General features: G+C 36.0%; 1 protein-coding gene across 3 annotated transcripts in view; it reads left to right on the forward strand.

Moving 5' to 3' along the window:
- Positions 1–14,990, forward strand: part of CPED1 (cadherin like and PC-esterase domain containing 1) — a 407,972-nt gene that overhangs the window by 81,072 nt on the left and 311,910 nt on the right. For all 3 annotated transcript variants that reach the window (XR_003568539.1, XM_027855149.1, XM_027855150.1), the window contains exons 4-5: positions 1,957–2,063; positions 12,237–12,312. Coding sequence is in view for 2 of the 3 variants with exons in the window: in XM_027855149.1 (XP_027710950.1) it covers positions 1,957–2,063; positions 12,237–12,312 (183 nt within the window). In the remaining variant the exon portion in view is untranslated. The remainder of the gene's footprint in view (positions 1–1,956; positions 2,064–12,236; positions 12,313–14,990) is intronic.

Raw genomic sequence — 14,990 nt, forward strand, 5'->3', positions numbered from 1 at the left:
ATATAAACTATTTGACAGAATGGGTAAAGAAGGAGCCCTACAAAATTCCTTTTATGATACAAATATGTTTTGGATACCTAAACCAAGGAAAGCAAAACACAGAGAAAGAAAATTGTAGACAAATTTCCTTAATGAACATCAGTGCAAAATTTTTAAATAAAATACTAGCAAGGAGATTACAGCAACATGTCACTATTACAAGGAGATTACAGCAATAATACACTATGACCAGATAAAATTTATATCAGGAATATGGGTCTGGTTCAATATTGGGAAAACTAACAGCATAATTGACCATATCAATAACAAAAACAACAAAAATCACATGATTATACCAATAAATGCAGAAAAAGCCTTGACAAAAAACAATACCCATTCCTATTAAAAATAATAGAAAGCATGAGAATCAATGGACCCTTTCTTAAAATGATAAGTAGTACCTATCTAAAACCAAGAGCAAGCATTATCTGTAAGAAAGATAAACTTGAAGCCTTCCCAATAATATCAGGAGTGAAACGAGGATGTCCGTTATCACCACTATTATTTATTTTTCTTTTACTAGAATTGCTAGCTATAGCAATAAGACAAGAAAAAGACATTAAAGGGATAAAAATAGGCAGTGAGGAAAAAAACTATCACTCTTTGAAGATAATGTGATGGTATATTTAGAAAACCTTAAGGAAGCAACTAAAAAAGTTAATTGAAACAAATTAACAACTTTAGCAAAGTTACAGGATATAAAATAAACCCGCATAAATCATCAGCATTTCTTTATCCTACCAACAAAACCCAGCAGCAGGAGACAGAAAGAAAAATTCTATTTAAGATAACTGTAGACAATATAAAATATTTTGGAAGATACCTGCCAAGACAAACCCAGGGATTATATGAACATAAACAACAAAGCACTTTTCACACAAATAAAGGCAGAGCTCAATAATCAGAGAAATATTAATTGCTCATGGGTAGGCCAAGCCAATATAATAAAAATTACAATTCTACCTAACTTAATTTTAAAAATTTATATGTACTCTACAAAGTAATCTGAGATTATTTCATCAAGTAATCAACTGCTAACTTTTGAGCCTTGTTATTTTAGGTAAATTACTTATCTGAGTACTTCACATTCTTATCTGTCAAATTACAGAGTTGGACTAAAATGATCTTTAACAACCATTCCAATTCTAACATTCTTTGATTTTGGGATTTTAGCTCTGTCCATGTTATTGACTCATTCTCATTACCTGTATTGGATTTGTTTGTGTTGTTTATATTTAGATGATTAAATCACAGTGCACAGGAGGAAACACAGGATGTTATAGTTGAAAGAACACTAATTTTGGAGTCAGAGGACTTGGGTTTGAATTCTACCTCTTGTGCTAAATACTTGTCTGATTTTAGATATGTCACCAAAGCTCACTGGTCCCTACTTCCCTCATCTGGAGAATGAGAGAGTTAGAACAGATGAGAGTCTAATAGATGATTAGTGGAAACTTACAAAACCTAAAACAAAATTTCTAGTAATTAATATTTTGACATTCTAGAACTGCTGTTGTTTGGTTTAAACCAAAACATATCTTTCACTCAAAGTACTACATAGTATTATTCATTTTAAATGAGTTAAAATGTATTCTACTTTGAAATTTATTTTGAGAATTTCATAGTTATTGAAATTTATTTTGAGAATTTCACTTGTTAAAATATTTGGACATCCCAGGAATATAAAAAAGAATAATGAAATAAACAATGAAACAAAAACCACTGTTGAATTATTAGTCTTAGAGGCTATAAAGGTTAAATTTTATCATCACTTAAGAAATTAAGAATTTTTTCTCACTTAGATTATCAGACTATCTTTCCATTTATTTCATAAGCTTTTTGACCATTTATTTTTTTAAAGAGTTATGTGATATTTCCACCTAATTAGTTAACAAATGTCTGTTCTCTTCCTGTTAGGTGAATCAGGCTCTTGGGATCTTCTCATCTGCCTGCCTTCTAGGAAAGCTGATGGAAAGCCCTGCATCATGAAAGAAGACCTTTTCCAGTTGAACTCACATCAAAGGGTATAGTATCAATGGCATTTTTCTTGTTGTTTCCAGATTATCAAGCAGAGACTTAGTATTAGTGTTAAATCCATATTACTGCTTAGAGTTCAAGGAAGAGGAAAAGATGATCTAATCTCATTTGTTGACCCTGATTTGGCAAATGGGAATAACTATGCAATTCAACCCTGACCTATAGTTAGGATACAAGTATTGTACCTTGTTTTCCTGTTAGAACTCTCCGAACTCAAAGAACAGGCTGGCCTGCCCACACTGTACCACACTAAATACATCATCTCCACTTTTTAAATTAGAGAAACATCTACTCCATTGTTTTACCTTTTTCAGATGGTGCATCTTTGTTCTCTTCACTACCATTACTGTTCTAAATGTGTGATCACATTCATGAGGCAGTCAGATGATGCAGTAGGTAAGAGTACTGAATTCTAAGTCAGGAAGACCTAAGTACAAATCTTTCCTCAGATACTTATGAGCTGGGTATACCTGGGAAAGTCACTTAACCTCTGCCTCAGTTTCCTCATATGTAAATGGGGATGATAGAACCATCCTAGTGCCTAGGGTTGTTATAAGTATATCATGAGATAACATATGTACAACACTTGGCAAACCTTAAAGTGCAATAGAAATGCTAGCCATTATTATTGTTATTATTATTGATATTGTCAAGTTAATCAAGTCCCCTGCTGAGTTCATTAGAAAATGATTGGTAGTATTTAAATTTGGCATTATGCCAGTTGGAATCCATTACTTAGACTTATTGCAGGAGAATCACAGAAGCCAGTCAATGCTGGAAATAATAGGACCTTTAATTCTTTGTGTTTAAGGAAAGACCATGGGATTTTACAGGAGGCACCCAAGGGAGCACTAAGGGGGAAATAGGGGCAACAAGGGTAGGGTATTAGGGTATACCTTCCCTCATCCCCTGAAAACTTGGGTATCAGCTGATATTTCCAAAACCAAGGTATCCTGCTAACTTCTTTCCATATCTTCTCCACAATAAAGCTGCATTTGATACCTCCAAATCAGGAGCGTAGAAGAGCAGGGAATGGACATCAACAGGATACTGTGGGCCCAGTGGTCTTCCGGCCATTGCTAAGAGGGAGTCCCCAGTGAAGCTATGAAAGGCTGCTTCCAAGTCTTGGCGCATTTTTATACCAAGCTTTCACTTGTATTTCTAAATCCATCTTTATTTCATGTATGAGGTCAGCTCAGGTTTTTGTAGGAAGTGTCTAAGAGGTCATCTAGTTCAGCCTTATCATTTTATAGATGAGGAAATTGAGGCTCACAGGTGAAGTGAATTGCTCGAGGTCACATGGATAGTAAGAGGCAGAGTTCATTGACTCCAAATCTAGAATACATCCTACTGCAGCATATTGCTTCTAGGTCGTGGAAATTTATCTTTCTTAAGCAGATCTGATTGGTTTCCTTGCTAGGCCAGAGGATACAGATTAAATTAGCTAGTAAAAAGGAAACTTCTGGGCATAGAAAATTCCAGATATGAAAAGTTTCCAAGATGGGGCAGGGCAGAAAGGAAGGGATATTAGGCAGAAAGAGAGGATGTAGCTAAGACAGAGACTTACGAGAAGAGGTCAAAATAATCTATAGTCTTGCTTTTCCAGACTATAGCAGTGTCTAATGTGGAAAAAAAACAAACTAAGAATTATTTTCAGTCATTAGATTACATTGATGTTAGAATTTTTTAAGGTTTTACAAGTTGGGTTTGGGTGGAACATTTTTTATTCAGCTAATGGAACTTCTGAATTCTGCTTTACCACCCACTATGAAAAAAAAATTAAAAATAACCACAACAAACAGCTGTCAGTGATCACGGGGAAGTACAGAAGAAAGTATACATGGAAACAAATACTTTATTCAGAGGAGAAATATGTAGAAATGAGAAAAAAATCCAAAGTGTACAGTCAGCAGTTTAGAAAGATAAAAATGTTTGGATACTTTTAGAATAGTTATTTATAAACCCTCTCATGTGTGACCAGTACAACAAGAGGTGTGAAAAGAAGGGAACAAAGCAATAAAACCAATCTTGGGGTATGGGATGGAACAAAATGATGAAGGGTATTGAGGAAATAAAGAGAATAAGAAAAAAATAAATCTTTAAAATCAAGTCTTATGAATTCCTTTAAAAAAAACTACCATTTATATAGTTATTTACAATTTACAATACACTTTAAAAAAATTTTTTTCATAGTCAAGCAAAACAGACCCATATGCTTTCCCTGTCCAAAAATACATGACTTATTCTGAACCTTGAGTTTGTCACATTTTTTGTCAAGAGGGGGGTCATGTGTTTCACTTGTTGGTCCTTGAGTTTGATCACGATTCTTGTCTTTCAAATTTGTTATTCTTCATAATGTTATTGTTCCGTAATAAAATGAGGAACTTACTAAGTAGCAAGGCAGCCTATCCTACTATCTCTGATTGTTAATAAGTTTTTCCTTACATCATTCTAAATTCTTACTAGCTTCCATGACTGCTTATAGTTCTCCCTTTGGGTTGACTGATGTATTTAGGGCCAGAGGACCTAGGTTCAAATTTTGATTCTAATAGTATAACATTATCCTTCCAGTCACCTAGGTTTACAACCTCAGTATTATCAATGCCAAAATCTTCCTCATACCATATATGAAATAAGTTGCCAAATATTCCTGTTTTAATCTTATCTTACATGCCCTTCTCTTTGTTCCTGCAGACATTACCCTGGTTCAATCCACATCACTTCTCACACGGACTATTGATCTAGCTATTGAGATGGCTTCCTATTTGACTTCCCTACATCAAGCATCTCCCTACTTAAATAGCTCATCTGCACAGCCTTCAAAGTGACTTTCCTCAAGTATATGTCTGAAGATGTCCACCCTTAATAAATTCCAATTGCTATTTATCAGAAGCTAGGTGGAACCATAATGTACAGAGCTCTGGGCCTAGAGTCAGGAAGACATGAGATCAAATATGGCCTTAGACCCTCACTAGCTGTGTGCCCCTGGGCAAGTCACTTCATTTCTGTCTGCCTCAGTTTCCTCATCTATGAAATGGGGACAATAATAGCACCTACCTCATAGGGTTAACTTAAGGATCAACTGAGATAATATTTGTAAGAAGTACTCAGCACAGTACCTGGCACATAGTAGGTACTATATACTTATGTTTTTGTATCATCTACACTTCCCACTATACTCCTATCCTTACCCCTTCCCAAAAAGCTATCCCTTATGATAAAGAAAAAAAATTCAGCAAAATGAACCAACATATCAAAAAAAGTCTGACATATGTAAATTCCATTCTTCATCATAGTGTCTACACCTTTGCCAAGAAGTGAGATGGGAGATGTCATCATTTCCTATTTCTGCTTGGGGCTGTTTGGTCATTATAATTTCACATAATTCAGATGGAAGGAGGGATAGAGGGAAGGAAGGAAGGAAGGAAGGATTTATTAAGATATCTATCTATCTACTATCCTCTGTACCAAGCACTGTGCTAAACACTGGAGACACAAATACAACCAAGTAAACAGTCCCTGCTTATATTCTTATGAGGGAAAACAACATAAAAAGGCAAACTGAAAAACAGGATTGGGATATATAGGTCATGGTATAGTATTAAGGTGGCCAGGAAGTGAGGTAGAGGTCTAGATCTAATTTTAGGCTTCATTTTTTTCATTTACTGTGCCGCTGTCATGTATATTGTTTTCCTGGTTCTGCTTCATAGTATATCAATTCACATAAGCCTTCCCATGATTTTCTATATTCATCATGGTCATCATTTCTTACAGCACAGTGATATTCCATTACATGAGTGTGCTATGTTTTGTTTAGCCATTCCTCAATCAAGGGACAACTACTTTCTCTCCCCAATCTCAACTCCCAGTTCTTTGTTACTACAAAAAATATTCTTATAAAGATTTTGGTGTATATGAGTGGGGCCTTTTTTTTCTTGGTCATACTCTTTGGAGTATATGCTTAACAGTGGTATCTGTGTGCAAATGTATAACGATTTAGTCCTTCTCTGCATAATTCCAAATTATGAAATATTCCAAATTATGAAATGCACCAATTCATAGACTCACTTTTCCAGAAGAACTGTATGAATCCACAGCTCTACCAACAAAGCATTCATGTTTATTCATGTTTCCACAGTTCCTCCTCAAACTCTTCCATTTATTTTTCATCTCTGTCAATTTTGAAGTGAGGCAAAACGGATTGTTTAAATTGCATTTCTCTTATTATTATAATACAATATTATAGAATTTATTAATATTATTGTGTATGATACATTATATAATAAACATATTATAAATTATGTCAGTTATTTACATGACCATCTTAGAAGCATTCTCTCCAATCATTTCAAAAATTTTAGAACAATTTTATAAAATGTCCTTGAAAGCTCAAATGAGCTTTTAAAAAATACGATGAAGGAAGCAAATTGATGACCTAAAAGGAATACAGTAGAGTTTATGCAAAATCCCATCAAACCCAATATACTATCAAGATATTATGTTGAAAAATAACTTTAAAATTCCTTCTTGTTTGAAGGTTAATTGATGATTATCAAAAATATTATAGTAATGTTAAGTTTGAGAAATTCACTATATAGGATAGGTTAGTTGTTATCAAATTATAGCTCCCTTAAAAATGTTTCTCCTAGTGATGATGCAAATCTTATATATTTATGATGTAAATAAAATCAATAAGTAGAGGGGTGTCAGTGTATTTATAGAATGAGAAAAAATTCCATATTGCAATATTGCTGATTTACCACAGATATATTTCCCCTTAACCTTTGAATTTCCTGAGTTTAATTTGCTGACTTTTTCAGTTTACCTTGGTGTTATCTTAACCTGCTCGTTTAGCCTCTACTCTGGAGTAATGTTTGGATGGTATTTCCCATGTATGAGTCAGAATTATCTCATCGTCAGCCCTGTGAATGCCAAAGACTGACAGTGGAAGGAAAAGATTTGGAGAAGGTCATTGGTCGTAGTGGGGGAGGGGAAGAGCAGAAGAGGAAGGAAAAGAGTTTCCGTTATGCTCCAGATCGTTGAGAGGCCTGGGTTATTGGTCTTGCTCCAGGTTAACACTCCTTATTACTAAGGCCTAGCATGAAAAGCCATACATTCTCTATGAGTGCAACAGCACATTTTTTAAAATCCGTGCAGGTTGAACTCATCTGTAACGCATGATAACTCTGCAGTGGCTATGTAAGTCCCTATGACCTTTGAACTCAATTACTGTAATCCTTCCTCTCAGGACAAAAGCAGTGGCTAGTATAGCACACCTGCTCTGGGCTTTAAGAAGTGTCAGAGTTTAAATCAGCTGCAATGAATATTAGTTTCTTTGCCTTATATATGGAGCCTTTTCCTGCGATTCTTCTATTAGGGATCCCGGATTATTTCAAGCGATAGGGATGAATATTGTTTTGCTTTATATGTGAAAATCATTCACTTTTTGGCCTAAGGTCATTCCAACTTATTCAACCACAGCTGTAGATTTTTTAAAAAGGGGTTTATGCAGTTATTCTATTATTTTTTATTATATTTTATATAGCATATTTTATTATTATTTATTATTGCTATTTACCTCTCATTCCTGTTTGGGACTACTTAGATTTTTAAAATCAGAGTTCTCAGAGTTTCCTTCCCTACAGCCAGCATGGGGTAGTTGAATGGAAGTTATATTTGATAGTACTGGGGCCTGGGTTCAAATCCTGCCTGAGCTGCTTATTATTTGACCTCTCTCTGGACCCTTGCTTCCTTCCATTTAAGAAGAGAATCAGTCTAGCTAACTCCCAACTTTCCTTAATCCAGCTCTCTTCTTTCCACCTTCTCCACTGCTTTGCTGTGTCCTATCACTTTGTTCCTTCTTTCTTTGTTTCTTTCCTTTAATTGTAATTCCATGAAATGTAACTGCCACTAGGAGCTTAAGTATATCACACTTATGTAAGCTCTTTAGCCTTTCCTCAGTTTCAGGAGAGTAAGTATGTTTGGGGTTTATGACTCAGCTTTCCCTGTGGATTGATTAAATTTAGTTTGGAAATTGTGCCAGTTGGAATGATATTTGAGCCCACTATCAGTTGCCAAGTCTTATCTCTTCTACGTCCACAACTTCTGTTCATCCCTTTCTCCACACTTACACGGCCACCACCCTAATTTAGGATTTTGTCACCTTTTGCTTAGACTACTGCATTGCAATAGCCCTCTAAAGGATTTCCTTGCCTTCAATCTTGCCCTCTTTATACCATCCTCACACAGGACCTGCCACACTGACATTTTTCAAGCACAGGTTTGACCATGTCACTCCCCTTCTTAAGAAGCTTCCATGATTCTCTATAGCCTAGATAATAAAATGCCAACTCCTCAGTGAGGTATTTAAAGCCTTTCACAATCTGGCCCCTACCTGCCTCCCTATGCTAATTACTTCCCTTCATATGCTCTTAATTAGAGACATCAAACACTCCAAAGTGTAGCCAGAACCAGATTAAAATGCAATTGGGAACTATTTACCAAATTAAAAAAAAATACAATAAAATGTAGGTACTATTACATTTTAAAACTAAGTTAATATGCAACCCAAAGATCCTTATGTTCAGATTAGTGGCCCCCATTTCTATTTGAATTTGCTATCACTACCATACTAAACTATTTACTTGTCTCCTGCAAATGACATTCCATTTCCTGGCTTTGTGATTTTTCATAGAGTGTCCCCTTGGGTGGAACGCTCTCCCTTCTCATCTTTGGCACTTAGACTCCTCACCTGAAGCACCACTGCTTACATGAGGTCTTTTCTCATCCTCCAATGGTATTCTCCTTCCTTTCCTCCCACTCCCAATTACTTTTTATTTACTTTGTATACATTGTCTATTTTTCAGGGACCATATTGTTTCTTCCTAGTAGAATGCAAGTTCCTCTATACCCAAAGGGCTATAAAACTGTGCATAATCTTTGATGCAGCAATAGCTCTACGGGTCTGTATCCCAAAGAAATAATAAAGGGAGAAGGATTCACATATACAAAATATTTATGGCAGCTCTTTTTTTGGTGCCAAAGAACTGGAGATTGAAGGGATGCCCATCAATTGGGGCATGGCTGAACAAGTTGTGGTATATGAATGTAATGGAATACTATTGTGCTGTAAGATATGGTGAGTAAACAGATTTCAGAAAAACCTGGACAGACTTATATGAACTGATGCTGAGTGAAGTGAGCAGAACCAGGAGAACATTATACAACGACATTGTACGATGATCAACTTTGATAGACTTAGCTCTTCTCAGCAATACAATTATCTAAGACAATTCCAAAAGATTGAAGATGGAAAATGCTATCCACATCCAAAGAAAGAACTATGGAGTCTGAATGCAGATCAAAGCATACTATTTTCTTTCTTCTTTTTTTCTTTCTATTGGTTTTTTCCTTTTGTTCTGATTCTTCTTTCATGACTAATGTGGAAATATGTTGTTTTTTTCTTAAAGAATGTAAATTCCTTCAAGGGAGGAACTATTTTTATTTTGTCCTGTAATATCCCCTAGCATAATACTAGGGGAGAGAAAAAAACATGGACTTATTGGTTACTTTGGGAACAAAGAACCTTTTAAATAGTTGTGATTTTAAGTCACTGCAGTGTATTTCTAGGATAATTTTGTTGACAATTGTTTTTAGAGATGTTTTGGATTTTGATATGAAAGATAGAAAGGTTTCCCAACTTCTAATGTATGTGAAGAAGTAAAAATAATCAGATTTGTGATCTAACATAAGTATCACAGAGGAGATTGAAGTTAAGCTATGGTTACTGTAGGACTTAAAAAAAAAATACTGTGATTGCCTGAGAAAATAGCGTTCAGATGCATTTGTCTTGAAATCTTTCCAGGGAATCAAGGTAGAAGCTGGTCTTCTCATGAATTGAAAGTGTCAGGGACAAATGTTTCATCTTTTGCTAAAGACTGGGAACTGTAATGAAGTGTGTAATGTTTCCCCATGTATTTAAATGTAGAGATCCGATTAGGAGAGTTCCCTGAACAATAATAGGATGAGAATACAAGCTGATGAAACTATTTGCAATTTTGATTCTATCAAATAAGTATTCTATAAATTGATAATTTGACAGATGATAGAAAGAGCATTTGTTGAGCATTTGCTATGTGCCAGGCACAGTGCTAAGTGCTGGGTATATAACAACAACAACAAAAGCCAACAACAATATAATCCCTGCTCTAAAGACAAAGCATAAAGGGAAGCTGGAGAGTGGTGGTGGTGAGAGGGAGGGTAGCGGACAAGGAAGTTGGTGGGGAAGCAGAGTATACTGCAGAGTTAGTTCAGCTGGGAGTGAAATGAGTATCCTGGTTCAGTTCCCCTTAAGAAACAACAATCCTAAGCAGGGACTCATCAATCTGGAAAGCAGGTGGAAGCTGTTGTCAAGCATTTGAGGATAACTTGATTGGCTCAGTGCCATGCTTTCATGCAGGACCTTAAAAAAGGGAACTGATTTAACTACTGGGTTCTTTTTGCTCATTTTCCCTTTTCAGAGAACGGCAGAGACAGTAGTAGAGCTAAGAAGAGACTTGGATCCCTAGGGGGTTTTCCTCTCTGGGAGCTAATAATGACTGCTTTGGAGCAGAGACACTTGGCTATTGCATGTACTCTCATTCATGTGGCCTGAGAGGTTCCCAGGTTTCTGGACCCAATTTTACATAGGCATCTAAGACATGACAGCTGTGTCTCTTGAACAGAGGGAGAACATTGTGAATATGCTCTGCCCTCTTTCCCACCCCTATCCCTCATCCTTTAATAGCAAACAATCGAAGCAGTGATTTAAGACAGGGAGCAAAAGACCACAACTTTGCCCTCTTTTCTTTCTGTGAGTTACTTGGATAGGGCAGGTTCAATGGCAAAATGGACCCCTGCATGTTTTTCATCATGTTTCATCATTCAAGATGATAGTTCATATATAGTCTTTACTCCACTCATGAAAAATGCAAAAACAATACAAAGGATTCACAACAGCATGAAAGAGTTGATATCATTCCCCTTTTCAGTGAGTCCCTACCTTTCCACTAAAGCCTATTCAGTTCTCCAGACTCATAACACCATCCTGTGATTTGGACTTACTTTGGAAGGGAAACAAACTTGGAATTTCTTGGAGGGCCAACCTCAAATATTTCAGTGAGTCTAGTGTTTACCCACAGATTGGTACAGGTATCCATCCAGTTTAAGGTACTACCCTGAAGACAGACTCTCTCTCTCTCTCTCTCTTTTTTTTTTTTTTCTTTTTGCTAGGCAATCGGGGTTAAGTGACTTGCTAGTAAGTATTGTGTGTTGTGTGTCTGAGACTGGATTTGAACTCAGGTCCTAAGCCTAGTGCCATCCAGGGAATCCCTCTTCTCTCTCTAGAAGACCAAATTCTGGAATTCTCAGACATGGGGTTGCTAGAGAGACAATACTGGAGCTGGAGCTGCCCAGGAAATCCCCACTTCTCTATATAGGAGACTAATGCTTAGTAACTCTCACCTTTTGGCCACATTTCTCATTACTAAGGCTGCCATTTTTCAGGCTGAGAGATTATATCATTGACTCTGAGGCCTGCTCTTGAGTCTTATACATGAGAGCACATGCAATTCTCATTGGACTTTGATTCAAAGTAGTCTAATACTAGACTTTAAAAATTGTGACCTAAGTAGGTGCATGAGAACAAATGAGAGAGGACTTGGGGAATCTTGCGGTTTTATTGGCTATGAGTCATGTTTGTTGCTATTTTTTGCAAAACAATTTCTAAGTGCTAGGTTATTCTTGTTACCGAATTTGAGATAGGACTATAGGTATTTTCTTTTATTTACAATTTTGAAATGCTTAGTGTTGATTTTTGAGATTAGGTTTTTGGTTTTGGGGTTTTTTTGTTTTGTTTTGTTTTGGGGTTAGCTGGTTGGTTATTTTAGACTGTACCTAATGCTTCAGATAGGATTGGATCACAGTGAGCAATCACTTTTTTTCTTCTGTTTTAATGTATTAACTAAATGTTTTGATTTATGTGCTGGTGATCAGTAGGTGGGAAGATGGGAAGAAAATGCTCATTTTTCATATGCATTCATCCAGGGCTCCAAGAAATGCTTTCACTTTGGCTTCAGTATTATAAACCTACTATAAAGTCACTGGTCTTTTATTACTTTCAGGTAAATATACTCCCAGAAATACAGCATCAGCTTTGCAGCAAGGAAGGATTATGCCAAATCATTAGAAGATTTCCAGGTAATCCTTTGATTTGCTTCATTGTTCAGGAATGTGCAAGATACTTTTAAATACTTAGTAAAGTGACTGAAGGAAACTTCTCTTTGAGGTACTGGTGTCAGAGGAGTTCAAGTGAGTAATGTCTAGAACTGCTTATTCAATTCTACCGCCTACCAGTGCCTCTACTGCAAAATCCCATGGTCCAAGAATATTCACTGATGGAAAGACTTTACTTAGAATAAGTATCAATTCAACTTAATTCCTCCCTTTGCTTCTGATCTTGCTCTCTGCTCTAAGATTTAAAAAGTGACCTTGATAGTATTGCCTAGCTATGTAGAATTTATTATCTTTAATATACTACATCCATAAGTAATTTTTTCTGATCTGGTTCAATTTGCTTCTCCTTTTTGGAATCTTAATGGTTAATTCAGATAATGGTTAATATATTAGGGGAAAAGCAATGTTTAATCATATGTATATGAATATATATTATGTAATCATAATTATTTAAATATCTAACATGCATACATTCATAAAGATATCTATACATAAATTATATATACATGTGCATACATACATATATACACATATATACATGCATACATATATACACACACATATGCATGCATTATACACATACATAAAAGTATCCTAGGCAATTACTTTCTGTTATTTCCAACATAGTGTAATGTAGGCTAGCCAACACAGGGGGGTGGGGGGGTGATGTCACTGCCAGTCTGCCTATTTCTCTCTGTCAATCACCCTTTTATCTCAGTTCCTGAGTGAATAAGTGCCCAGTTTAATATTTCAACCTGAGTTCAAATCCCATTTTTGCTATTTGCTATCCGGGTAACCTCTATAAAAGACATTTAACCTTCCTGGGCCTCAGTTTTCAAAATTTCTTTTCATCTATAAAAATAATTGTATTGGACTATATGACCTTGGACATCCCTTTGAGATCTAGATCCATGATCTTATGATTGTCTAAATCTAGGAGTCTGGATTCACTTATAATGATCAATTCACATGTGTGTCCTTGGCGATGAGCCAAGTGGAATAAAAAGTGGAAACATGTAGCATTGACATCAATGGTACATTCCATTTGATTCCTGGACCTAGACTCTCCCTAAATCAGAAACCCTTTGTGGGATGCTATTTGTGTCGTCAAAACTATGTCTATTCCTTATGTCTTGAATGAGCAGTCTGAGCCCTTGGTCACAGGCCGGTAGGGATCAATATCTATTCACAATTATCCACGATCCCAATAAAACTGAAACAGAACGTATGATTAACTCAGCACTGTAGAAACTTGGTTTAGGGTCAGCTAGGTGGCGCAGTGTCTATCCACTGGCCCAGGAGTCAGGAGGATCTGAGTTCCAATGTGGCCTCAGACACTTGACACTTACTAGCCATGTGACCCTGGGCAAATCACTTAACGCCATTGCCTAGCAAAAAACAAAACATAAACAAACAAAAAAAGAAACCTGATTTACCTTTCCTGCTTATAGTTACATGAGCAAACAGGAAACAGGATGCTTCAGGCATCCCAGTAGTTGTCCTGTATCTCAATTGCCTCATATTTTCTTGTTGTTTTTTCTTCTTATCTCTACTTCTTTACTCCTGGAACAAAGCTAGCTGGTTCTCTCTCCACAGAGAGGTAGCTATCAGTGATCAGCACAGTCCCTTTAAAGGGAAATTAGTGAGTTGTCTTGGACCATTGCTTCTACCCCAATTGCATATGCATGTTGACCAGTCACCCAACCCCCTTATCTCCCATCCATAATATATTGGAATCACAGAATCAGAAAGGATCCAATGAGAACTTGATGCTCAGATATTTAACATTAAGCGTTACTCAAAAACAATAGAAAAGTTTCCTCTAATCTTTCTTATTTTATCCAATTAAAGTCCTTTATTAAAGTCTTAGTTTAACCCATTTAAAGTCATTCATTCATTCAACGAACATTTATTAATTGCTTAGTCTGTTGTAGAACCCTATTCTTAAGGCTGTAGGAGATGCAAAGTTTAGATAAAAGTTGGCTCCTGTACATGTAGAGATTACTAGAATCTAAATATTAGAGTTTAATGGAGGAATAATACTCAAAACATTGATGATTTAATTTCTATAATAAGTGCATTAGAGACTTTTAAAACAAAGTGCTATATGAAGTTGGGTGTATATAAGATCACTTTCTTACTGAAGAGATGGATCAAGGAAGGCTTTAGGGAAGAGGTTACATCTAAATTGGGTTGTACAGGATGGGTAAGAATTCAGAAGGCAAAGAGGGAGAGAAGTCATTCAAAGCATAGGGAATGGAATGGAGGAATGGCATGGGGCCAAGAGAACACAAAGAATGGTAATGGGACAGAAAGGACTCTAGTTTGTCTAGAGCAAGAGGTTCTTAATCTTTTTTATGCCATCAACCCCTTTGGAAGTCTGGTGAAGCCTATGGACCCCTTCTCAGGAAAATTTTTTAAATGCATGAAATAAAATACATGGAATTACAAAGGAAACCAATTACATTGAAATACAATTATCTATATTTATCTGTACAAGTTCATGACTTAGAGTCCAGAGTATTTGGACAGAGTATTTACCAGAAAGGTAAGGATATCATGAAATCCTTATGTTGAGAAAAAGTTCTACAGTTAAATCTATGAAACTTTAGATCTATTTTGAATTCAGTTTTTTGCAGAGT

The sequence above is a fragment of the Vombatus ursinus genome, unplaced genomic scaffold, assembly GCF_900497805.2.
Source record: "Vombatus ursinus unplaced genomic scaffold, bare-nosed wombat genome assembly UNPS02010788.1, whole genome shotgun sequence".
Lineage (NCBI taxonomy): Eukaryota > Metazoa > Chordata > Mammalia > Diprotodontia > Vombatidae > Vombatus > Vombatus ursinus.